The sequence below is a fragment of the Oncorhynchus keta genome, chromosome 11 (assembly GCF_023373465.1).
Source record: "Oncorhynchus keta strain PuntledgeMale-10-30-2019 chromosome 11, Oket_V2, whole genome shotgun sequence".
In the NCBI taxonomy this organism is placed as follows: domain Eukaryota; kingdom Metazoa; phylum Chordata; class Actinopteri; order Salmoniformes; family Salmonidae; genus Oncorhynchus; species Oncorhynchus keta.
The window spans coordinates 34349939-34376594 of NC_068431.1; the positions used below are offsets into that span (position 1 = coordinate 34349939).

General features: G+C 43.5%; 1 protein-coding gene across 2 annotated transcripts; it reads left to right on the plus strand.

Moving 5' to 3' along the window:
- On the plus strand, positions 1-26655 carry LOC118390098 (2-acylglycerol O-acyltransferase 2-A-like). 2 transcript variants are annotated; one of them, XM_035780319.2, is made up of 7 exons: positions 1-197; positions 985-1163; positions 10707-10766; positions 19272-19476; positions 19730-19904; positions 25584-25783; positions 26362-26655. In XM_035780319.2, the coding sequence occupies exons 1-7, from the start codon at positions 104-106 to the stop codon at positions 26514-26516; spliced, it is 1068 nt and encodes a 355-aa protein (XP_035636212.1). In that variant the 5' UTR covers positions 1-103; the 3' UTR covers positions 26517-26655. The 2 variants fall into 2 exon arrangements, with proteins under 2 accessions (XP_035636212.1, XP_035636214.1); XM_035780321.2 differs by lacking the exon at positions 10707-10766 and having other exon boundaries at positions 11-197.
- The last annotated feature ends 1 nt before the right edge of the window (position 26656 follows it).

Here is a 26656-nt window from a genome sequence, read left to right on the forward strand (position 1 = left end):
AAAGGCAGACTTTGGACCCACTTAACTCACTCTTCTCCTCTTCCGGGTGTCCCAGACATAAGCCTTCTGTCTACCTGCACTGCCAGGCTCTTCAGTCCCCACCATGAATATCCAGTTTGCCCCTACCGACCTGCCCCTAAGCAGAAGACTGCAGACGGCCTCGGTGCTACAGTGGGTCTTCTCCTTTCTGGGCCTGGGTGAGTCTGCCACTGTTCTGCTCTGTCCTGGGCTGTCTGTGTGTGCTGTGCAGCTTTGTTAGCTAGCCTTTCTTCCTCATTTCTTATCAAGTGTTAAGTGCCTTGTGCCTTGTGTCCAGTGCCTTGTGTCCAGTTCTGTTTGCTTAATGGGTTGCTCGGTGTGGAGAAGTTGAAATGAAATTCTTTGAGAGTTTCCACTGCTGGCTGACTTCCATGTGCCCATGGAGTTGTGCCTGAAACAGAGCAAGGAACGATGCTTACACAAATACATGCATACAGAAGAAACTCCCATATCCAACTCTTAAGTAACTCTTACATAACATGTGTTGGACAGTGGAGAGACTCCATGTGTGTTGCAATAGATTTGTCCATGAGACCTTTCATACTTTTAAAATGATTTTTGAGATGGATTGAATACTGTGCATCAGTGGTACCTAGTGGACAAGAGGAAACACACTTCCTGGTATTTGTTTTTTATGACCACATGACCTGACAAGGAAAAACTCTGGGTCCTAGTTATTGGTCAATCTGTTCAGGTCACGTCACGTGGTCAGGAAAAACTCATGGCTTGAGTTGTAGTACACTTCTCGGGTTTGCTTAGATCTCTCTCTTCCCTTTTCTATCTCTCTATCCCTGTCGCTCTCTTGATCACTGCTGCTCAGTATGTCAGCAGGTTAAGAGATGCAACCTAATAGTGCAGTGCCCATCACGCCTGTCTGTGTGTGTGTGTGTGTGTGTGTGTGTGTGTGTGTGTGTCTGTCTGTGTGTATTGGTTGTCTTCCTCCAGCTCCAAGCTGCATCGTGCTGTTCTTTGTGTTGATGTTCACTCGGTTCTGGCTGGTCAGCGTGTTGTACGCCTGCTGGTGGTTCATCGACTGGGAAACACCATCCAAGGGGGGCAACAGGGTTCACTTCCTCTCCAATCTACGTGTCTGGGACTACATGAGGGACTACTTCCCTGTAAAGGTGGGATGACTTCACTGTGTTTACTGCACTCTTTTGTGAGTGTTTGTGACTATGTTTTTTTGGGGCTTCAATAAAAAAGCAGTGCCCAGTCCAGGGATGGATAGGCCCTATCTACAGCTGTTGCTGGTTGATGTCACCATCTAGTGGTGATATATGGATTGTGTGTAGAGACATTCAAGTTCAGCTAAGAAATGTGAGTTGGTATTTGTTGGGAATTTGATCCTAAGAACTTAGTCTCTCAAAGTCATACCAATATGCTGTGTTATTGGATAGTGCAGTAAGAAATCCTGTTTAAAAGGATATACCAATCTTTGATTCTATTCTATGGAGCTTGGAGGCCTGTGAGCCTGCAATATCCTTCTGCTGAGATGGGTCCACGCTCTTGCCCTTGGTCAGAATGTACACTTTGGTCTGTACTGATAAGCATGTGAACATCAACAACAAAATGGCTCAGATGTGTATTTTTCCTTTCAATTGCTATGCAGAGCTTTGTTATCTATAGTTTGTCTAATTGAAAGTCTCAATAGGGACACATGAATTATCTTTGACATTGTTAAATCCATAATTGTTATTCTAATGGTATAGCTTAGACCTATGTATTTATTAATTTTATGTGAATGGTAGTGTTTCTCTTTTTTAAGCTTCTATTGGTCATTGTAATCAATTGTTATTTTCAGATGACCTAGAAATCAGCCATAGATAATCATAAATGTATTGTTTATGTAAATTCAGTGATGCGTTTGGATCTCCAACAACAGCCCTAGTGAGACATACCAATGTAAACCTTCATTGTAAACATAGAATGACTTTTGCTGCCATTGATAAAACAATCCTCAGATGGTGCTTTCTTTCTGAAATGAACGATGTAGAAATATGTTTAACCATTTATTAAACAATTAATAATGCAAGTCTTGCCGATATAGGCTCTGCTCGTTCAGGGTAGCTCACTGCCCAAGCAAAGCGTCAATATAAAATCGCCAGCCTACAGGCAGTGAGCGTAGTAAACTATACCATCCCCCCAGCAGGAACACAGAACCTAACAGGTGGATGCTGGGGTGGAAAAGCCAGTGCATAGTAGCAGCAAGCGGTAGCAGGATGAGTGAGCAGATCCGGTCAGCTTGAATAGACTGACGAATAAGGTAGGTGTGATTGATATAAGCCTCTAATTTATGCCATCTCAGCTGATGCGGGGCACTCGGGTTTCTTTTCTGAACTGGCTCTACGTAATTTCAGATAGAAAAGACATAGAAATACAGTACCAGTCAAAAGTTTGGACACACCTACTCATTCAATGGGTTTTCTTTAGTTTTACTATTTTCTACATTGAAGAATAATAGTGAAGACATCAGAACTATGAAATAACACATGGAATCATGTAGTAACCAAAAAAGTGTTAAACAAATCGAAATATATTTTATATTTGAGATTCTTTAAAGTAGCCACCCTTTGCCTTGAGGACAGCTTTGCACACTCTTGGCATTCTCTCAACCAGCTTCATGAGGAATGCTTTTCCAACTGTTTTGAAAGAGTTTACAAATATGCTGAGCACTTGTTGGCTGCTTTTCCTTCACTCTGCTGTTCAACTCATCCCAAACCATCTCAATTGGGTTGAGGTCGGGTGATTGGAGGCCAGGTCATCTGATGCAGCACTTCATCACTCTCCTTGGTCAAATAGTCCTTACACAGCCTGGAGGTATGTTTTGGATCATTGTCCAGTTGAAAAACAAATGATAGTCCCACAAAGCGCAAACCAGATGGGATGGCATTTCGCTGCAGAATGCATGCTGGTCAGGTGTGCCTTGAATTCTAAATAAATCACAGACAGTGTCACCAGCAGAGCACCCCCATACCAACACACCTCCTCCTCAATGCTTCATGCTTGGAACCACACAAGCGGGGATCATCCGTTTACATACCCTGCATCACAAAGACATAGCGGTTGTAACCAAAAATCTCAAATTTGGACTCATCAGACCAAAGGACAGATTTCCACCAGTCTAATGTCCATTGCTCGTATTTAAAGTATCTTCTTATTATTGGTGTCCTTTAGAAATGGTTCCTTTGCAGCAATTCGACCATGAAGACCTGATTTACTCATTCTCCTCTGAACAGTTGATGTTGAGATGTGTCTGTTACTTGAACTCTGTGAAGCATTTATTTGGGCTGCAAATCTGAGGTGCAGTTAACTCTAATGAACTTATCCTCTGCAGCAGAGGTAACTCTAGGTCTTCCTTTCCTGTGGCAGTCTTCATAAGAACCAGTTTCATCATAGTGCTTGATGGTTTTTGCGACTGCTCTTGAAGAAATTTCAAAAGTTCTTGAAATGTTCCGTATTGACTGACCTTCATGTCTTAAAGTAATGATGGACTGTCGTTTCTCTTTGCCTATTTGAGCTCTTCTTGCCATAATATGGACTATTTTACCAAATAGGTCTATCCTCTGTATACCACCCAACCTTGTCACAACACAACTGATTGGGTCAAATGCATTAAGGAAAGACATTTCACAAATTAACTTTTAACAGGGCACACCTGTTAATTGAAATACATTCCAGGTGACTACCTCATGCAGCTGGTTGAGATAATGCCAAGAATGTGCAAAGCTGTCAAGGCAAAGGGTGGTTACTTTGAAGAATCTCAAATATTAAATATACTTTGATTTGTTTAACACTTTTTTAGTTACTAAATTACTCCATATGTGTTATTTCATAGTTGATGTCAAACTATTATTCTACAATGTAGAAAATAGTAAAAATAAAGAAACCATGGAATAAGTAGGTCTGTCCAAATGTTTGACTGGTACTGTACAGTGCCTTGCTAAAGTATTCGGCCCCCTTGAACTTTGCGACCTTTTGCCACATTTCAGGCTTCAAACATAAAGATATAAAACACAATCATGAAGTGGAACGACATTTATTGGATATTTCAAACTTTTTTAACAAATCAAAAATGGAAAAAATTGGGCGTGCAAAATTATTCAGCCCCTTTACTTTCAGTACAGCAAACTCTCTCCAGAAGTTCAGTGAGGATCTCTGAATGATCCAATGTTGACCTAAATGACTAATGATGATAAATACAATCCACCTGTGTGTAATCAAGTCTCTGTATAAATGCACCTGCACTGTGATAGTCTCAGAGATCCGTTAAAAGCGCAGAGAGTATCATGAAGAACAAGGAACACACCAGGCAGGTCGAGATACTGTTGTGAAGAAGTTTAAAGCCGGATTTGGATACAAAAAGATTTCCCAAGCTTTAAACATCCCAAGGAGCACTGTGCAAGCGATAATATTGAAATGGAATGAGTATCAGACCACTGCAAATCTACCAAGACCTGGCCGTCCCTCTAAACTTTCAGCTCATACAAGGAGAAGACTGATCAGAGATGCAGCCAAGAGGCCCATGATCATTCTGGATGAACTGCAGAGATCTACAGCTGAGGTGGGAGACTCTGTCCATAGGACAACAATCAGTCGTATATTGCACAAATCTGGCCTTTATGGAAGAGTGGCAAGAAGAAAGCCATTTCTTAAAGATATCCATAAAAAGTGTTGTTTAAAGTTTGCCACAAGCCACCTGGGAGACACACCAAACATGTGGAAGAAGGTGCTCTGGTCAGATGAAACCAAAATTGAACTTTTTGGCAACAATGCAAAATGTTATGTTTGGCGTAAAAGCAACACAGCTCATCACCCTGTACACACCATCCCCACTGTCAAACATGGTGGTGGCAGCATCATGGTTTGGGTATGCTTTTCTTCAGCAGGGACAGGGAAGATGGTTGAAATTGATGGGAAGATGGATGGAGCCAAATACAGGACCATTCTGGAAGAAAACCTGATGGAGTCTGCAAAAGACATGAGACTGGGACGGAGATTTGTCTTCCAACAAGACAATGATCCAAAACATAAAGCAAAATCTACAATGGAATGGTTCAAAATAAACATATCCAGGTGTTAGAATGGCCAAGTCAAAGTCCAATCAAGAATCTGTGGAAAGAACTGAAAACTGCTGTTCACAAATGCTCTCCATCCAACCTCACTGAGCTCGAGCTGTTTTGCAAGGAGGAATGGGGGGAAAATGCAGTCTCTCGATGTGCAAAACTGATAGAGACATACCCCAAGCGACTTACAGCTGTAATCGCAGCAAAAGGTGGCGCTACAAAGTATTAACTTAAGGGGGCTGAATAATTTTGCACGCCCAATTTTTCAGTTTTTGATTTGTTAAAAAAGTTTGAAATATCCAATAAATGTCGTTCCACTTCATAATTGTGTCCCACTTGTTGTTGATTCTTCACAAAAAAATACAGTTTTATATCTTTATGTTTGAAGCCTGAAATGTGGCAAAAGGTTGCAAAGTTCAAGGGGGCCGAATACTTTCGCAAGGCACTGTATGTTTAACCATTTACTAAGCAATCAATAATGCAAGTATTGGCGCTATGTAAATAATAATTTGTTCTTAACTGACTTGCCTAGTTAAATAAAGGTTAAATTAAAAAAATGTAAAGGCTCTGCTCCTTCAGGATTGCTCACTGCCCAAGCAAAGAGTCAATATTAAATAGCCTACAGTCAGTGAGCACTGGAAACTACACAATCCCCCAAAACAGCAGAACCTCACACCATCCGACTATGTGTAGCTACGGCAGAGTGCTGTTTAGATATGATCAAATAGACCAGCTAAAGTGCATCTACCAGCGCAAGAACGAATACCAGGTGAGAATGTTAACCATGTCATGAGGGATAGAAGTCATACGTTGCTCAGTTTATGCCACACATAATGCTGGGTAACCTCACTTGAGGTGAGCTTAATCTGCCTATCTTGCCAATGTAACAGTGTGAACCCAGCTGCCCTAGAGATGCATCGCCAGGTGCCCTCACTGATCAATACAAGTAGCCTGGTCATCTGTTGGCCTACATTAAATATCTACCATCTAACAAGCAACCTAAGCAATATGCACCCAGCCAACCATCTGTAGTTATGCACTGAACTTTATTACGATACTGGTAGTGCCAAAGCAATGCTATTGACCATGGGCTGAACCCAGTCATACCAAACTATAGTATAAAAGGCATGGAACTGGCAGATGAACTCATCACTTTTGGGCATCCAAAATCTTATTGGCGTTTAATCTAATATAGCGTTTGTAGGAAGCAGAGGACTGACCCCCGTGATCTTCAGTGTGTATGCAGGGACAGATAGAGATGCCGATTAAGCAGCGCCGATGCGAAATGAATGAGCTGTGTACAGCTCAAGAGATTGTCAACGCTGTGAGCTAAGGAGATGGAACCGTGATGAAAACCAGTATCTCGTCATTGGTTTGCCACCGTCGGTGAGGAATAATGGTTCGCCCGGCGTGGTCAGTGGTCACCATTGCAGGTAGCGTAACATGGAAGGGAGGACAGAAAGCAGCGTTAGTTTGGGCAATGACAACAGTAGTAACTTTACCCATCCTATCAGTTTAAGAATGCTTTACCAACACTGTAAACATATGAGTGGAGTGACCATAATTAAATCCGAGATCATGCAATGATTAAAGAGAAATTAATACGAAGTCTATTCCCCAACAGTAAAAACCATAGAAAGCCGCTAATAAAATTATTGTAGGAGCCGAAACACCCTTTACTTAACTTAACGTGAACCTATTTTTTTTTCTATAGAGTGAGGTTGTTAGGTAATCTTTTGACATTGCCTGAAGACTGCTCTTTTTGAAGCCCATTGAGTCATAAATGGGGCGGCAGGGTAGCCTAGTGGTTAGAGCGTTGGACTGGTAACTGGAAGGTTGCAAGTTCAAATCCCCAAGCTGACAAGGTATAAATCTGTCGTTCTAACCCTGAACAGGCAGTTAACCCACTGTTCCTAGGCCGTCATTGAAAATAAGAATTTGTTCTAAAAAAAATAAAGAGCTGTCATTTTACCGTATGAGGATATTCTACCAATGCAACATAGCTACTGGACCACTTGGGCTGACAATCGTGATCATATGCAGTTGAATTAGGAAGTTTACATACACCTTAGCCAAATACATTTAAACATCTTGACATTTAATCCTAGAAAAGTTAGGATCAACACTTTATTTTAAGAATGTGAAATGTCAGAATACTAGAAGGGAGAATTATTAATTTCAGCTTTTATTTCTTTCATCACATTCCCGGTGGGTCAGAAGTTTACATACGCTCATTTAGTACTTGGTAGCGTTGCCTTTAAATTGTTTAACTTGGGTCAAACGTTTCAGGTAGCCTTCCACAAGCTTCCCACAATAAGCTGGGTGAATTTTGGCCCATTCCTCCTGACAGAGCTGGTGTAACGGAGTCAGGTTTGTAGGCCTCCTTGCTCGCACACGCTTTTTCAGTTCTGCCCACACATTTTCTATGGGATTTAGGTCAGGGCTTTGTGATGGCCACTCCAATACCTTGACTTTGTTGTCTTTAAGACATTTTACAACAACTTTGGAAGTATGCTTGGGGTCATTGTCCATTTGGAAGACCCATTTGCGACCAAGCTTTAACTTCTTGACTGATGTCTTGATGTTGCTTCAATATATCCACATAATTTTCCTACCTCATGATGCAATCTGTTTTGTGAAGTGCAAAGGTCTCTCCTGCAGCAAAGATGATGCTGCCACCCACGTGCTTCACGGTTGGGATGGTGTTCTTCAGCTTGCAAGCCTCCCCCTTTTTCCTCCAAACATAACAATGGTCATTATGGCCAAACTTATGGCCAAACTATTTTTGTTTCATCAGACCAGAGGACATTTCTCTAAAAAGTACGATCTTTGTCCCCATGTGCAGTTGCAAACTGTAGTCTGGCTTTTTTATGGCGGGCTTGGAGCAGTGTCGTCTTCCTTGCTGAGCGGCCTTTCAGGTTATGTTGATGTAGGACTCGTTTTACTGTGGATACAGATACTTTTGTACCTGTTTCCTCCTGCTTCTTCACAAGGTCCTTTGCTGTTGTTCTATTGCACTTTACGCACCAAAGTACGTTCATCTCTAGGAGACAGAACTCGTCTCCTTCCTGAGCGGTATGAAGGCTGCGTGATCCCATGGTTTTTAATACTTGTGTACGATTGTTTGTACAGATGAACGTGGTACCTTCAGGCATTTAGAAATTGCTCCCAAGTATGAACCAGACTTGTGGAGGTCTACAATTTCTTTTATGAAGTCTTGGCTGATTTCTTTTTGATTTTCCCATGATGTCAAGCAGAGGCACTGAGTTTGAAGGTACGCCTTGAAGTGCTGCCACAGGCACACCACCAATTGACTCAATTGTTGTCAATTAGCCTATCAGAAGCTTCTAAAGCCATGACATTTTTTTCCCCAAGCTGTTTAAAGGCACAGTCAACTTAGTGCATGTAAACTTCTGACCCACTGAAATTGTGATATAATTCACTGTATGTGAAGTAATCTGTCTGTAAACAATTGTAGGAAAAATTACTTGTTTCATGCACAAAGTAGATGTCCTACCCAACTTGCCAAAACTATAATCTGTTAATAAGAAATTTGTGGAATGGTTGAAAAACACATTTTAATGACACCAACCTAAGTGTAAGTAAACGTCAGACTTCAACTGTAGCAATACTGGAGGAACTCATGTAGGTTCCACAATCTCAGAATCAATCAAACGTAACAGCGGTGGATCAGAGTGAAGCCGGGATGTATTGAGAGCAGTAGCACCTCCGATGCAGATTTCGATGCCCAGAGCTTAGAGCTTGCCCTCAATACTGATGAAAGAACCAGAGCCATGATGAGTTCCAGTAACTTTGCATTGGTTGCCAGCATCAATGTTGAACAAGAGGTTCGCCAGGTGCTGCCCGTGCTCAGCCTGCAGGCAACATAACATGAAAGAGGACATGCAAAAATAAAGCAGAGGAACATTTAGTGCATTTCAGACTGAAGAGCCCATAAAGCCAGAGTAATGTAACCCAACACTGTTGCCTTAACGTGAACTCAAACATGTGCTACTGAGAGAGGAGAGATACTCTTTGATATACATGTTCATTCCTTCTCCATAGGCCCTGAAGTGTAGGCAGACATGGATCCTTGAGTAGACTGCATGCTGAAGGGTCCTGATGCCTAAAATGAACTGAATCACTGCTAACAGAGCATGATAAAGCTGCATTTGCCAGACTGAAATTGGAATAGCAAAGGCATACATGGTTATATTACAGAAGACATTGTACAGAGAGAAGAGCATACGGCCCTTCTGTAGCTCAATTGGTAGAGCATGGCGCTTGTAACGCCAGGGTAGTGGGTTCGATTCCCGGGACCACCCATACGTAGAATGTATGCACACATGACTGTAAGTCGCTTTGGATAAAAGCGTCTGCTAAATGGCATATATATTATTATTATATATTATATTATTATTATATTATTATTATATATTATAGACTGCTGCAGAGTGCACAGCTTAGCCATGACATACCATCACATAGCATAAAACATATGCATTACTAACAAACCACAAAACTGCAACTAAACGTTGGTACAGGTTGTTTCGTAGCTACCTAAATAGCCTAATGTACTACTGAAATTGCTCAGCTGTAGCTGATGCATCTGCAGCGTGCACAGTGAGAGTGACCTGATAATCAACCTGGACCAACAATATTGTTAAGGCTATATATATATGTTATAAGGCTAATGTCTAACAGTATATAATGGTGAGCCATGAGAGAAGAATGAATGACCTGATGAAGAGAGAATAGACCCCATAGATAACTAGAATAAGGTTGCATATAAGAGTGTCTGAAATAAGAACTAACAGACATTCCCCTGAGAGGCAATGAAGGCTTGATCACCAACACTGATCGCCAAGTGAGTGTATAGCAAGCCCACCGCATGCTAGGTAATGCTAGTATCAACACCCATCCAACACGGCTGCAACTATATCAAGGCTTGATAAGTCATCGCACAGCGTCAGATTCCCCACTAAGGTCCAAGGTGATAACTCTTCTTCCACAGATTTCAAGTTATGGTTAGGCAGTAGTATCCATTTAAAATGAGGCTGTACTTCTGTGAATATATGCTTAGCGATGGAAAGACCGAGTAGTGTTCGATGTAACATGAAGATAACAAAATGCAAGCAGAAGATTCAGTAATAACAGTACTAATACATGACCCTAACCAGAAACCGTGGATGGCAGCATTCGCTCAAAACTGAAAGCGCGAACCACTGCATTTAACCATGGCAAGGTGACTGGGAATATGGCAGAATACAAACAGAGTAGTCATTCCCTCCGCAAGGCAGTCAAACAGGCAAAACATCAGTAGAGACAAAGTGGAGTCGCAATTCAATGGCTCATGAGACATATGTGGCAGGGAATACAGACAATCACGGACTACAAAAGGAAAACCCGGACAAGTAGTACTACCAACGTGGCCAGCTACCAAGAACTGCGGGCTCTCCTTCTCTATGGCAAACGTGAATAAGACTGTAAAAAGTGTTAACCTTCACAAGGCTGCTGGCCTAGACGGCATCCCTAGCCGCATCCTCAGAGTTAGACCAGCTGGCTGCTGTGTTTACGGTCATATTCAATCTCTCCCTATCACAGTCTGCTGTCCCCACATGCTTCAAGATGGCCACCTTTGTTCCCGTACCCAAGAATGCAAAGGTAACTGAACTAAATGACTATCGCCCCATAGCACTCATAAACTCATAAAATGTAGGCCTTCACTGATGTTTGCATTGATTGCAGCAGTCTCATGAGAGGCGCAACATGCAGTGATAGTTACTATCCATACTGATGCTGCACTAAACTAAGCATAGAGACTTAAATACTATCGAATCACCATGATAAGCACCATCTCCTGCCAGTGGCATATATTCATGGATGCCAAGGCAACCAGGCTTCCCCTAAAAATGACACTCCCCCAGCAATGTAAAAACATAAAATGTATCTTTTGTCTCTGTATTTCATAATTTTCCTTCAATTTGCAAGAGGCTGAATGTATCTCACAGGAGAAAGCAGTTGACATTGTTGCCACCCTTAGCATTGAAGGCAAGGGATGCCAGCCAGCATCTGGCCACCATTGACAAAAAATTAAAAATAACATTTGCCAATCAGCATTGAGCTAAACTGAGCGAGCTCAGCTCTGAATGGTCCTGGCGCACCAAAAAAATCAAATAAAAAAAAGAATTTAAAAAAATGTCTCGGGAAGCCAGCTTGGATTTGGCATCACTCCTATCAAATCCTACTAGGAGCATATGTCATTGGCAGAAAAACTTGAATTGCTGCATCTGATGGTGTTGTCCTCCGGTGGCTAGTTAAAATTGGCCCTTTCCTAAATTAGCCATGGATGGAGATAGTGATTTGGACTTGTGGTTTTACTTAATTCGCCTTACTGGCCAATAATAACAGCAATTCTGATCCAACCATTAATTAATTGTTGTTCCCCTGGCCTGAGGATGGAAGTTCAATATGTAGCTAGATGTAGAATGCTAAACTAGCTAACTTTGCCCATGAATGGAAGTTAGGCTATCGAGCAAGCATTTTAGCCAGGCAGCCTAGGACAACAAAACATTGAAGCGTGTACTGTATGACAGAGTAAGACTGTTTCGTCAACATGGAAGAGGATTGCATTGGCATTTCTCTACAAGTAGGGTGAGTCAACATGTTTTTCTACATGCACGAACACACGGACACACACACTTGGCTTCCCCAGTGATTTTACCCACGCACCACTTCTGTCTCCTGCTCATAATCAGAAAACATTGCTACTCACTCACTACATATCAACGCATAGTCACGGGAAGTAGGGGTGCTGAGGATGCTGCTGCTTAAAATAAATCAAATAATTATACAAAAAAAAAATAGTAGTTCCAAAAGTAGTGTACTGGGCCTTGTCCTGTATTATTGAACAAATATAGCCCCTCCCAACCCACACCCCAATTATTTTTGCCCCCACCTTAAAGTGGCTATGCCTGTATTCTACCCCTGCATAGGTTACTTCCTCATTGTATGGTGGAGGGATTATGCTCCATGAATGTGTTCACAGAGCGCACCGACTCTGCCTGAAAGCTGGTATTGTGAACAAACAAGTAGACTATATGATAGCCAAGTAGGAGTAGCCTAACTAGTTTGTAGCCGGCAATTGACTGACAACAGTAGCGCAACAACATGCTGATCCTCACTGTGAATGACATCCCTGCAGCAGCCAAACATTGCAACATGAGCATGAGCAACTGAATTAAATAGTGTGTGATAATGACATACAGGTGTGTGAACAGGTGATCAGAATTCAGCTGATTGGGATTTGGAGAGGGAGCTGCATTCAGGGGATCTATGTGTTTGAGAGTGTGAGTTGAAAACAGACGCGACATCAGTCTGATATCTTCTTTGATAGCATGCTTATCTTTTGTACTTAGCACAGAGTGTGTCCTTAATGCCACTTCTCCAGTGTGTCCAAAGTTTCCCCAAGGTAGAGGCCCCACCTCAAGACTCTGCTCCTTTGAGTGGGGGTAAATGTCCCTGATTGTTCCATACAGTATACTGATAAGATGAAATATCAAAACCAATTGATTAGGGAACACAGTCAACACGTTCTACTGTATGTAAAGTGTTCTGTGTGTATTGAGTATTCAGACAGAGCTTTATTGAGGCAGATGCGTTTTATTAGAGAGAGTAATGTCTCATTCAAGCAAAACATAAATTAGTTCTGAATGCCACACGCACAAATGGGGAATTTACATAATTAGGTCATATGGACTTTCCTTCATTTTTCAAGGAAAGATACAGTACATTGAACACATCTACATTACAAGTTCCCAACAAAGAGGACTTCCTCAAACAAACACATTTGAATGTCATTTCCCCTGTATTATCTCCTGGAATGTGCCGATCGAACATTTGACTTCATGCATTATTAAGGCTGGAATAAAGAGTCAATGTTAGTCTGAACAGAGCAGTGTCCTTCAGAGGGTGTCATCGGTTACACTGAGGTCTTGTTCTCCACCACCGTCCCTAATGACAGCGTCACTGCCTCCGACTGTGAGCCAACCACCTGATTTGAAAACCTGTTCTGCTCTCTGCAGAAATCAACACTAACTAGACACTGATTCCTCTCATGACTTTACATTTGTAGAATGTATACATGTTAGTCGCGTTTGAACCCAACTCTAAGCCAAAATGCAACAACATGCATATGCCAAGCCTGTGCATGTCAAGACTGATGGGAAAATGTGAAAAATGGGTTCAGGGTATAAACAGGCATCAGAAGGAAACTCGTTTGTTTGTTAACATGGAGAAACAGGAGCCAATAATTAATCCTGAATAGAAAGGCTGCTGTGAGCAGGGACCAAAATAATGACAGGCCACTAAACAATTGGCCAGTGTTCTCTCACTATGTCAATCCACGACTAGAGCTCCATTCTCAATCATACAGTCATCTGTGTTGACCACGAGTACAACATCTGACAAAGTTCCATTCCCTAAAAACAAACAGTACAGTAGTCTTAGAGCTTGACGTATTCTGTCATCTGTTTTTGGAAAGTGCAATATCTCATGATCAGATAGAGGACTACAGGAAACGAGAGCAGGACAAACGGGTTGTTTAAAATCCCAAAACCCCAAATGATGACAACCATCTCTGCAGCACTCCACCAATCAGGCCTGTATAGTCTGATGTAACCAAGGTTGAACTCTTTGGCCTGAATGCCAAGTGTCATGTCTGGAGGAAACCTGGCACCATCCCTACTGTGAAGCATGGTGGTGGCAGTATCATTCTGTGGCAGGGACTGGGAGACTAGTCAGGATCGAGGGAAAGATGAACAGAGCAAAGTACAGAGAGCACCTTGATGAAAACCTGCTCCAGAGCGCTCAGGACCTCAGACTGGGGTGAAGGTTCCCCTTCCAACAGGACAATGACCCTCAGCACACAGCCAAGACAACGCAGGATAGGCTTCGGGACAAGTCTCTGAATGTCCTTGAGTGGCCCAGTCAGAGCCCAGACTTGGACTTGATCGAGTTGCTTTTTGACTTTTAGGACCCCTATTTTTCTGTGTAATTTGGCCTTTACTACTACAGCCCATAGAAAAGCATTGAATAACACATTCATAAATTGAAGTCCAAAGGTAAATCATAAGGAATAAGGTTTTGAAGTGTATGTACTCTATCTAGGTTTTGAAGTGTATGTACTCTTATCTACTCTCTATATATAAGAAAGCTCAGGAAATATAAGAAAATGTTTGGACACATATTTCAGAACCCCTTATTTTTGTTGGAACAAAACTACCTCCTTACTTCTATTAATTTGTATAGGTTACCTTCAGACGAGTCCCGTGACACTTGTGGGGGTTGAAGAAAAAAATGGAGAACACCATAGTGTTCGTAACACCATAGTCACCATAGAGCCTTCCCTTTCCCCTGTGGGCCAAACTGTTCGGACGCTACCAACTTTTTCATGAGAAGACCGATTTTCTGACAAACACCAATGTAGCTTGGCCCCCTTTTCACCGCAGTTGTGGAAGGCCGACATACTGTAGGCGGATGTGACCCGCTTCATCTCAGCTCACTGCTCACCATAGCAGCACCCACCCGTAGCACACGCTCCAGCAGGTATATTTCACTGGTCACCCCCAAAGCCAAATCCTCCTTTGGACGCCTTTCCTTCTAGTTCTCTGCTGCCAATGACTGGAACAAATTGCAAAAATCACTGAAGCTGGAGACTCATATCTGTCAGAGCAGCTCACAGATGACTTCACCTGTCCTGTACATAGCCCATCTGTAAATAGCCCATCCAACTACCTCATCCCCATACTGTTATTTATTTATTTTTTGCTCCTTTGCACCCCAGTATCTCTACTTGCACATTTATCTTCTGCACATCTATCACTAAATTGTCATTATTTCGCCACTACGGCCTATTTATTGCCTTACCTCCCTTATCTTAGCTCATTTGCACACACTGTATATATTCTTTTACTATTGTGTTATTGACTGTATGTTTGTTTATTCCATGTGTAACTCTGTTGTTGTTTGTGTCACACAGCTTTGCTTTATCTTGGCCAGGTCACATTTGTAAATGAGAACTTGTTCTCAACTAGCCTACGTGGTTAAATAAAGGTGAAATATATATTTTTAATTTAAAAAAAGAGAGATATCCCTTATTGGGACAGTGGTAAGGGTGTTCATCATTGGCGCTGGTGGCCTGGGTTTGAGACCCGCTAGGGGATTCACCCTACTCTCATATTCTTAGCAATATACACTACATGACCAAAAGTATATGGACACCTTCTCGTCGAACATCTCATAACAAAATCATGGGCATTAATATGGAGTTGGTCCCCCCTTTGCTGTTATAACAGCCTCCACTCTTCTGGGAAGGCTTTCCACTTGATGTTGGGATGTTGCTCCGGGGACTTGCTTCCTTTCAGCCACAAGAGCATTAGTGAGGTTGGGCACTGATGTTGGGTGATTAGGCCTGGCTTGCAGTCAGTGTTCCAATTCATCCCAAAGGTTTCGACAGGTTTGAGGTCAAGGCTCTGCGCAGGCCAGTCAAGCTCTTCCACAACGATCTCGACAAACCATTTCTGTATTGACCTCACTTTGTGCACGGGGGCATTGTGTGTCCTCACTTTCTGTGAGCTTGTGTGGCCTACCACTTCGCAGCGGTCCCGTTCTGTGAGCTTGTGTGGCCTACCACTTCGCAGCGGTCCCGTTCTGTGAGCTTGTGTGGCCTACCACTTCGCAGCGGTCCCGTTCTGTGAGCTTGTGTGGCCTACCACTTCGCGGCGGTCCCGTTCTGTGAGCTTGTGTGGCCTACCACTTCGCGGCGCTCCCGTTCTGTGAGCTTGTGTGGCCTACCACTTCGCAGCGGTCCCGTTCTGTGAGCTTGTGTGGCCTACCACTTTGCAGCGGTCCCGTTCTGTGAGCTTGTGTGGCCTACCACTTCGCAGCGGTCCCGTTCTGTGAGCTTGTGTGGCCTACCACTTCGCAGCGGCCCCGTTCTGTGAGCTTGTGTGGCCTACCACTTCGCAGCGGTCCCGTTCTGTGAGCTTGTGTGGCCTACCACTTCGCAGCGGTCCCGTTCTGTGAGCTTGTGTGGCCTACCACTTCGCAGCGGTCCCGTTCTGTGAGCTTGTGTGGCCTACCACTCGCAGCGGTCCCGCTCTGTGAGCTTGTGTGGCCTACCACTTCGCAGCGGTCCCGTTCTGTGAGCTTGAGTGGCCTACCACTTCGCAGCGGTCCCGTTCTGTGAGCTTGTGTGGCCTACCACTTCGCGGCGGTCCCGTTCTGTGAGCTTGTGTGACCTACCACTTCGCGGCGCTCCCGTTCTGTGAGCTTGTGTGGCCTACCACTTCGCAGCGGTCCCGTTCTGTGAGCTTGTGTGGCCTACCACTTTGCAGCGGTCCCGTTCTGTGAGCTTGTGTGGCCTACCACTTCGCAGCGGTCCCGTTCTGTGAGCTTGTGTGGCCTACCACTTCGCAGCGGCCCCGTTCTGTGAGCTTGTGTGGCCTACCACTTCGCAGCGGTCCCGTTCTGTGAGCTTGTGTGGCCTACCACTTCGCAGCGGTCCCGTTCTGTGAGCTTGTGTGGCCTACCACTTCGCAGCGGTCCCGTTCTGTGAGCTTGTGTGGCCTACCACTTCGCAGCGGTCCCGCTCTGTGAGCTTGTGTGGCCTACCACTTCGCAGCGGTCCCGTTCTGTGAGCTTGAGTGGCCTACCACTTCGCAGCGGTCCCGTTCTGTGAGCTTGTGTGGCCTACCACTTCGCAGCGGTCCCGTTCTGTGAGCTTGTGTGGCCTACCACTTCGCGATTGAGCCGTTGTTGTTTTTAGACGTTTCCACTTAACAATAATAGCACTCACAGTTGACCAGGGCAGCTCCAGTAGGGCAGAAATCTGACAAACTGACTTGTTGGAAAGGTGGCATCCTATGACGGTGCCACGTTGAAAGTCACTGAGCTCTTCGGTCAGGCCATTGTACTACTAATGTTGAGATTGAGATTGCATGGCTGTGTACTCAATTTTATACACCTGTCAGCAACTAATTTGAAGGGGTGTCCACATACTTCTGTCTATATATAGTGTATGTTAATGTCATTATTTGGCAAAAGCTACAACATACCTATCTGATCTACTTAAAATTTGTTTGTCATTGAAAGACAGAAATCTATAGGATTCATCCTTGAATGAATCATCTCAATCCATAAAGTCAATAAATCCCACCATGCCAAGTGCTTAGTGTTTACTTAGCACAAAGCACTGCCCTTGTTTTGCTAGTGAGAGGTTAGTGTAGCCCAAGCTAGTAGGCGGGGACTTGATTCTTGGAGCTGATTGACCTTGAACTGCTAATCTCAAACACTGAGGTCGATACAAACTGTTTGTTGGCAGCTTTGTTTTGACATGACTGAGCAATGCTGATCATGAGCATAACATGCCCAGCACGATTACCCTGCTGAAAAAAAACGACATAGACCAGCATATGCTGGCGACTAATGCGTTTTTTTTCTGGTGACCATCGCAGGTTGTTTTGAACACTGATGCCAGTATGTTGGTGACCATCTGATATTAGTGGCGTGGCTTTCAGATAGTTATTTTTGGCGAGTAAATATGATTCTTGTTAAGTTCGTACACCATAAATATTCCTTAAATATTTTTGCACATAACATATTCTAATATAATATAACAGTATTTACATATTGTAACAATGCGGTAACTATCCCAATGTTGGGATTTTCATAGTCTCTTAACTAAGGAACTCATACACTTGTGTAAAACTCATTAATGCAACAAAACTGTCAGTGTCTTCAACCTTAATGAAACAAAACAGATGACCTGGAATAACATTTACTCACAGGTGGCCATAAATAACTGTCTTCTGATCTGACCCGCTGTGTGTAATATCTCTAGAAACTAGCATCAACAACACAACTACATGACCCAATACCTGCAACCCAGTAGTAGGGTCAGGATACAAACCCAGCATTTAGAGTGTAGGGGTAGCCTATTAATACAGACATTGTAATTAATTGTGTATGTTTATCTTAAATGCTGTTAGAACAAATGTTCTAGACGTGAATGTTGTTACGAACCGGGTCGTAACAAAGAGGAAGACAACGCGGATATAAAGAAATAGCAAAAATATATTTATTAAATAAAGTAACCTACACAAGTAACAATGGTGTGTGTAGTCAGTGTAAGGGAGTGGATACGTGCATAGATGGTGATGATGAGGGGTGTTGAGGTGCCAAAACAAATTAACACAAAGAAGCTCCAAAATGCCACAAAAAAACAGTGTCTACATGGAGAGTGTCTCCTCAACAATGGGGGAAAGATGTATTTATCCTTGGGACACACCCGAGACCAGGTGTGTCCCATTTCGCTGACGACCCTTCCAGCCCTGCCCACCGACATCGTATTAAGGAAAACAAGAGCAGAGGGAAAGAATTCAGCACACAGAGAGGGAGGGTCATCACAATGTGCACTTTTAAATTGGGTGGACTGAGACTAAAAAACATTTCCATAGACTGAAGTAAAATCAAATGTATTTATACCATCAGAGATGCTCTAAAAGCATCTGATATTCTCAAGTCCAAGTCAATGCAGAGTCCCCCGGGTCTCAAACAGAATAGACCTGAGTCCACCTTGTTCATTGGGCAGCTAGACCAGCTAGACCATGCTGGTCGGACAAGCTTGACCAGCATCAGACCAGCACTGACCAGCGATTGACCAGCATGGACTAGCTTGAAATTTATGCTGGTCTATGCTTTTTTTTCAGCAGGGTAGCTAACAAGAACTTTTGACCCCATCCTGTGACCTCTGGCATGATCCTCCATCCTGTTTATCTCTGTCTATGCACAGAGACAGACGACACTGGTCAATACTGGTTAGAGGCAGGGTAGTCTCTTCTGACAGCCGCTGTGGAGGCAGACAAACAACAGCGAGAACTCACACAGGCGACGTGATGAAGATATAGGCCAAATACCTGGAAGTCAATTCATAGACTTCCATGAGAGTATGGTTTTCAATTAAACTTTCAAATGTTTTGAAAGTCTCTGATAAAGATTGAGATTTAGAAACACATTTGATGCATCCTGTGTACTGTGTTGTGCAGTTGTGCATAACTATTTTGACGATTGAAGTCCTTAGAAGTGACTCTGCTCTTTGTTGTATTGCAGCTGGTGAAGACAGTGGACTTGGACCCCAGGCAGAACTACATACTTGGTTTCCATCCCCATGGGATCCTGGTGGCTGGAGCCTTCACTAACTTCTGCACGTATGCTACAGGCTTCAGGAAACTGTTCCCTGGCCTGGACAGCTTTCTGCTGATGCTACCTCTCTGGTTCAGAGCCCCCTTCTTCAGAGACTACATCATGATGGCAGGTTAGTGGGGTTGGGGTTAGAGGTCAAGGTCAAGGCAGGGTTACTGTGAAACACTCTGTGACAGATGTTGCTGTAAAGACAAGATAGCAATATAAATACATCTGATTAATTGATTTACTGATAGATTGATTAGGGACAACCATCATGATACTAATTAACATGTTTGATCATTGTTCGACAGTGAAGAATAGTGCACCAAACGTCCCCCCCACTGTTAACTACACCTGATCTCAGTGTCTACTGTGTGTCCCAGGTCTGATTCCCTCGGACAAGGAGAGTGCCAGCTATCTGTTACGTCGACAGGGAGGTGGGAATGCCGTTGTTATAGCAGTAGGAGGAGCCCCCGAGGCCCTTGACGCACGCCCTGGCGCCTTCACCATTCTCTTAGCCAATAAGAAGGGCTTCATCAAACTGGCAATGGAACATGGGTAAGACCAGGGCCAGAGGTGACGGAGGACATTTTACTGCCTGTGTCTCCGATGAAATCTTCTAACTACTCTCATGGTTACACAAGTGACTTCAACTATGTCAATCACTTCATCATAGTTTGATATTACTATTCACAGTGTGTACTTGTGGATGGCTTACTGAAATAGTGCCATGTGTAAGCCCTTTGGGAATTTCAATTGGGAGCATGCAAGCACCGTATGACATACAGAGGGACAAGTGAAGTGACACCTTGATTGATTGAATTTATTAGACCATTTTTAAAATACATATATGAGGGCGCTCCAGCCGGTGACGCCTCAACATAAAATATCACCATTTCCATTGTGGTCCTTTTTAAGGGGGCAGCTGAGTACCAAAACGTTTATTTCACCATACCACTATTACATCCTTCTAGTGGAATAGTTGTGGTTATCCCAGAACAAGTTCAAGTAGTTACATAGGTACCTGGGGACCAGACTGTGGACTATCGTATGTACATGACACAACTTCATATGAGAAACTCTCCTCCACTTTGAGCCATCTGAGGCTTTCAAGGTGGGAATGGTCAAGATGAGTACGTGCTGGAAGGTTAAGAATAATCCTGACTAATTTGCTCTGAGATGTCTGCAGGCATCCGGGCACTACTGTACCAGGAAGAGCACGCATAGATGAAGTGACCAATGCCACCACTGCATTCTTATCCAGATATTTGGAGGTTCTTGCCTTGAACCTAATTTTATGGTTCACTTTGGATAACTTTTTGTGCCATGCTCTCCCCTGTCAGATGGTTATCTAGCACACATCCAAGATAATTAACTGAGTCTTTTGCTGTGACCACTATGTCACCTACTACCACCTTAAAGACAGGGGATTTCCTCAGTTTCACAGTGGACCAGTACAAGAGGGACTCTGTTTTTCCAAGGTGTAGTGACATATCTAATAAAATAAATCTTTATTTGTCACATCCACCAAATACAACAGGTAGACATTACCGTGAGATGGTTACTTACAAGCCCTTAAACAACAATGCATTTCAAGATATAGAGTAAAGAAAATATTTACAAAATAATAAATAATCATCAAAAAGTAACACAACAAAATTACATGACAATAACGAGGCTATATACAGGGAGTACTGAGTCAATGTGTGGGGGTACAGGTCAATCGAGGTCATTTGTAAAATGACTATGCAAAGATAGATAATAAACAGCGAGTAGCAGCGGGTGGAGTGGGGGGGGGTGTTCAATGTAAATAGTCTGGGTGGCCATTTGGTTAATTGTTCAGCAGTCTTATGGCTTGGGGGTAGCAGAGAGAAGAGAGAAGAGTCTATGACAATTTTTTGGCCTTCCTCTGACACCACCTTTATAGGCATATATAGTATATAGGTCCTGGACGTCAGGAAGCTGGGCCCCAGTGATGTACTGGCCCTTACACACTACCCTCTGTAGTGCCTTATGGTCAGATGCCAAGCAGTTGCTATACCAGGCGGTGATGGAACCAATCAGGATGCTCTCAGTGATGCAGCTGTATAACTTTTTGAGCATCTGGGGACCCATCCCAATCTTTTCAGTCTCCTGAAGAGGAAAAGGTGTTGTCATGCCCTCTTCACAACTGTCTTGGTGTGTTTGAACCATTATAGTTCGTTGGTGATGTGGACACCAAGGAACTTGAAACTCTCTGTCACGCCCTGATCTGTTTCACCTGTCCTTGTGCTTGACTCCACCCCCTTCAGGTGTCGCTTATTATCCCCAGTGCATTTATCCCTGTGTTTCCTGTCTCTCTGTGCCAGTTTGTCTTGTTTTGCCAAGTCAACCAGCGTTTTTCTCCTTGCTCCTATTTTTCCTTGTCTCTGTTTTTCCTAGCCCTCCTGGTTTTGACGCTTGCCTGTCCTGACACCAAACCCTCCTGCCTGACCTTTCTTCCTGCCTTGACCTCAAGCCTGCCTATCGTCTTGTAACGTCTGGACTCGGGACCTGGTTACTGAAACCCTGCCTGTCCTGACCTTGGGGCTGCCTATCGCCTGGTACAGTTTGGACTCTGACCTGGTTTATGAACTCTCCCCTGTACCTAACCTGCCCTTTGCCAACGACTTTTGTTATAATAAATATCGGAGCTCAATCATCTGCCTGTGTCTACATTTGGGTCTCGCCTCATGCCCTTATACTCTCGACCCGCTCCATTCAGCCCAGTCGTTGTTAATGGGGGCCTGTTTGGCCCTCCTTTTCCAATAGTCAACGATCAGCTACTTGGTCTTGCTCACATTGTTGGCCTGGCACCACGCTGCCAGGTCTCTGACCTCCTGCCTATAGTCTGTCTCATCATTGTCGTTGTATCATCAGCAAACTTAATTATGGTGTTGGAGTTGTGCTTGGCCACGCAGTAGTGGGTGAACAGGGAGTACAGGAGGGGACTCAGCACACACCCCTGAGGGGCCCCAGTGTTGAGGATCAGCGTGGCAGATGTGTTGTTGTCTACCCTTACGGTAATTATTTAGGCAGGTTACCTTCGCTTTCTTGGGCACAGGGACAATAGTGGTCTGTTTGACACATGTAGGTTCCTGTCGTATAGTCATTTACTGACGTTCAGAAGTTCAGCACTGAGGGCTTTCTCAACCACATTTTTGTCTTTGTGGGAAACCAACAGTGCAGAATTATCTGCATAGAGGAAAAGGTCACATGTACAGGCAGATTTCAGATCATTTATATACAACAGAAATAAAAGTGAACACAGCACATTCCCTTAGGGTACCAAAAGTTCAAGATTGTGGTTTTAGACCGGGTCCCATCCACATACATCATCTGTTTTTTTCCTATCAGATAAGAGATAACAGATTCATGGCTAAGTTGTTAAAGGTCATGGCTCTTCGTTTGATTAACATAATCTCATGATCCACTGTATCAAATGCTTTTGGAGATCTAACATAAACCATAGCACAAAATGGCCCGCCATCTACTTCCTTCCTGATGGGGTCAGTTAGAATTAGTAGGCAAGTGTCAGTGGAATGGGATTTCCTAAATCCAGACTGGAGCTCATATAGTAGGTAATGTAAGGAAATATAACTCAATCTGCTCAAACATAACCTTTTCCATGACCTTCGATAAAATACACAGGATTGAGACAGGCCGACATGATTCTTTTCATTATATAGAGGAATGTCCCTTGCATGTTTTAGTTCACTGGGAAAAATGCCTAGTTCAATATACAGATTTACAATGTGAGTTACTGTTGTGACTCAGACACTTTTTCAAATGAAAAAGCATCGACTTGAATCCCTTGCTGCTAGTAAAACTGCTGTAATTTTCTCGCTAATGTATTAGCTATAGTTGTAACGTAGCTATTCAGACTGTCTGCAACCATGGTCTTGTCTGATGTAACCTTTCCTCCAATGTCCAAGCTAAGTTTTTGAGTTTTGTTCTTCAGTCTGTTACTGTAACCAACAGCTTCAGACAATTCCATAATTTACCTGGATTATTCCTGTTCTCAACCATTTAAATAATCTTTCTTGGCCTTCTCTATCATCCTGTTCACCTAATTTCTTTATTTTTGTTTATTTTTTAAAATTTTTATTTCACCTTTATTTAACCAGGTAGGCTAGTTGAGAACAAGTTCTCATTTGCAACTGCGACCTGGCCAAGATAAAGCATAGCAGTGTGAACAGACAACACAGAGTTACACATGGAGTAAACAATTAACAAGTCAATAACACAGTAGAAAAAAGGGGGAGTCTATATACAATGTGTATATAGACAGTCAATAAAAACATAATCTGCCCTGGATTTCCTGAACTCCAGAAAGTGTTCATTTCTAAGCTTAATTGCTTTTAAAATGTTATTGTTTATCCATGCTTCTGTTCTTTGCTTAACATGGCCAAGATGTTCAAATGTTCATAAATGACCAGCATGGTCAAATAATAGTAATCACAGTGAACACGTCAGGGTTCCATAGCCGCATGCAGAACAGTTGAAACTGGAGCAGCAGCACGGCCAGGTGGACTGGGGACTACAAGGAGTCATCATGCCAGGTAGTCCTGAGGCATGGTCCTAGGGCTCAGGTCCTCCGAGAGAGAGAAAGAAAGAAAGAGAGAATTAAAAAGAGCATACTTAAATTCACACAGGATGCCGGATAAGACAGGAGAAATACTCCAGATATAACAGACTGACCCTAGCCCCCTGACACATAAACTACTGCATCATAAATACTGGAGGCTGAGACAGGAGGGGTCAGGAGACACTGTGGCCCCATCCGATGATACCCCCGGACAGGGACAAACAGGCAGGATATAACCCCACCCACTTTGCCAAAGCACAGCCCCCACACCACTAGAGAGTTATCTTCAACCACCAAAATACCATCCTGAGACAGGGCCGAGTATAGCCCACAAAGATCTCCGCCACGGCACAACCCAAGGGGGGGGGGGCGCCAACCCAGACAGGAAGACCACGTCAGTGACTCAACCCAGTCAAGTGACGCACCCCTCCTATGGACAGCATGGAAGAGCCCCAGAAAGCCAGTGACTCAGCCCCTGTAATAAGGTTAGAGGCAGAGAATCCCAGTGGAGAGAGGGGAACCGGCCAAGGCAGAGACAGCAAGGGCAGTTCGTTGCTCCAGTGCCTTTCCGTTCACCTTCACACTCCTGCCTCCAGCTGTTTGCCTCGAAATTCTAGAGACAATTATGAGGCCTGCTTCTTGTGACCGTAGTGTACGTGTAGGTATGTATGGCAGGACCAAATTGGAAAGATAGGTAGGAGCAAGCCCATGTAATGCTTTGTAGGTTAGCAGTAAAACCTTGAAATCAGCCCTTGCAAGTGTAAGGAGGCTATTACTGTAGTAATATGATCCAATTTTTTGGTCTAGTCAGAATTCTAGCAGGCGTATTTAGCACTAACTGAAGTTCATTTAGTGTTTTATTCGGGTAGCCGGAATGTAGAGCATTGCAGTAGTCTCACCTAGAAGTAACAAAAGCATGGATTAAGTTTTGTGCATAATTTTTGGAATGTTACGTAAATGGAAAAAAGCTGTCCTTGAAACAGTCTTGATATGTTCGTCAAAAGAGAGATCAGAGTCCAGAGTAATGCCGAGGTCCTTCACAGTTTTATTTGAGACGACTGTACAACCATCAAGATTAATTGTCAGATTCAACAGAAGATCTCTTTGTTTCTTGGGACCTAGAACAAGCATCTCTGTTTTGTCCATGTTTAAAAGTAGAAAGTTTGCAGCCATCCACTTCCTTATGTCTGAAACACAGGCTTCCAGCGAGGGCAATTTTGGGGCTTCACCATGTTTCATTGAAATGTACAGCTGTGTGTCATCCGCATAGCATTGAAAGTTAACATTATGTTTTCGAATGACATTACCCAACTCAGTTTTCCCCTGATTTTGCTGGTAATACAGCGAGTTCATCTACAGCAGCTCGAGTCTTATTTCGTGGGATACACAAAGCTTGCTCAAATCAAGCGTTTACATGTCATTACATCATTAGTGGAATCATTTATGACAAACTTCAACACACCCATGAGTAAAATGGAAACTGGGCCTGTTCTCTACAAATATACTGTACCTTACAAACTCATAGAGATGATCGTAACAAAACTGAAGGCAAAACTTCTGTCTCAACTCACCTCACCTCTCCTCTCCCCCTCCGTCACCCCACTACTCTCCTCTACCCATTCCCTCCCTAGTGCCCATCTGGTGCCGGTCTTCTCCTTCGGGGAGAATGAGTTGTTCGACCAGGTGGAAAACTCTCGAGGCACCTGGATCCGCTTGATTCAGGACAAGCTGCAGAGCTTCATGGGTATCTCTCTGCCCCTCTTCCACGCACGGGGCATTTTCCAGTACAGCTATGGTATCATGCCCTACAGGAAGCCCATCAACACTGTGGGTGAGTAACATTCTATGTCACTATATCTGCCAAATCTTTTTATCCTATTTCTCTATCTTTCTCCTATGTTGCAAGGCAATTGTTGTTTTTGGCAGAAGTTTCATATCAGTAAACTAACTGGCAGAGATGGTTCTCTGTCATTAAACATGAGGAATATTGATATGAGAGGGACAGAGAGGGGCAGCTTTGCCCTTGGAAATATTTGACTTACTAGAATGTTACTAGATAGTAACATTGTCAGTTTGCCGCAACTCAGCAACAATGGCTGGCACACAGTTAGTCATCTGTCTGTGTACATCTATTGGCAAGGCCCAACGATGGCATATTTAATTTTCAATCCCCACTTGAAAAGTAAACTCATGAGTAAAATCATATTCAAAAGCAAATATGTTTTTGCTCATTATGCACTACTACCAGTGGCATACCGCAGTTTCACAAGGCCTGTTTTTGGTTTGGGCCCTCCAGAGCTCATGCCCCCCCCCCCCTGCACTGTGGGGCTGTGTGGTACACCAGTGACTACTACAGTAACCTATATTTGAATGTAATGTCATCATGCATACCCTTGGACCTTTCCACAGTGGGACGGCCAATCAGAGTGGAGAAGAATGAGAAGCCCACAGTGGAGGAGCTTGACGCCCTCCATCAGCTCTACACAGAAGAACTCAGCCAGCTGTTTGAGGAGCATAAGGGCAAGTATGGAGTGCCAGAGGACCAACACCTCAGCTTTGTCTGAGCAGGACTCACAACCAGGAGAGTGAGAGTGAGAGTGAGAGTGAGAGAGAGAGAGAGAGAGAGAGAGAGAGAGAGAGAGAGAGAGAGAGAGAGAGAGAGAGAGAGAGAGAGAGAGAGAGAGAGAGAGAGAGAGGGGGAGAG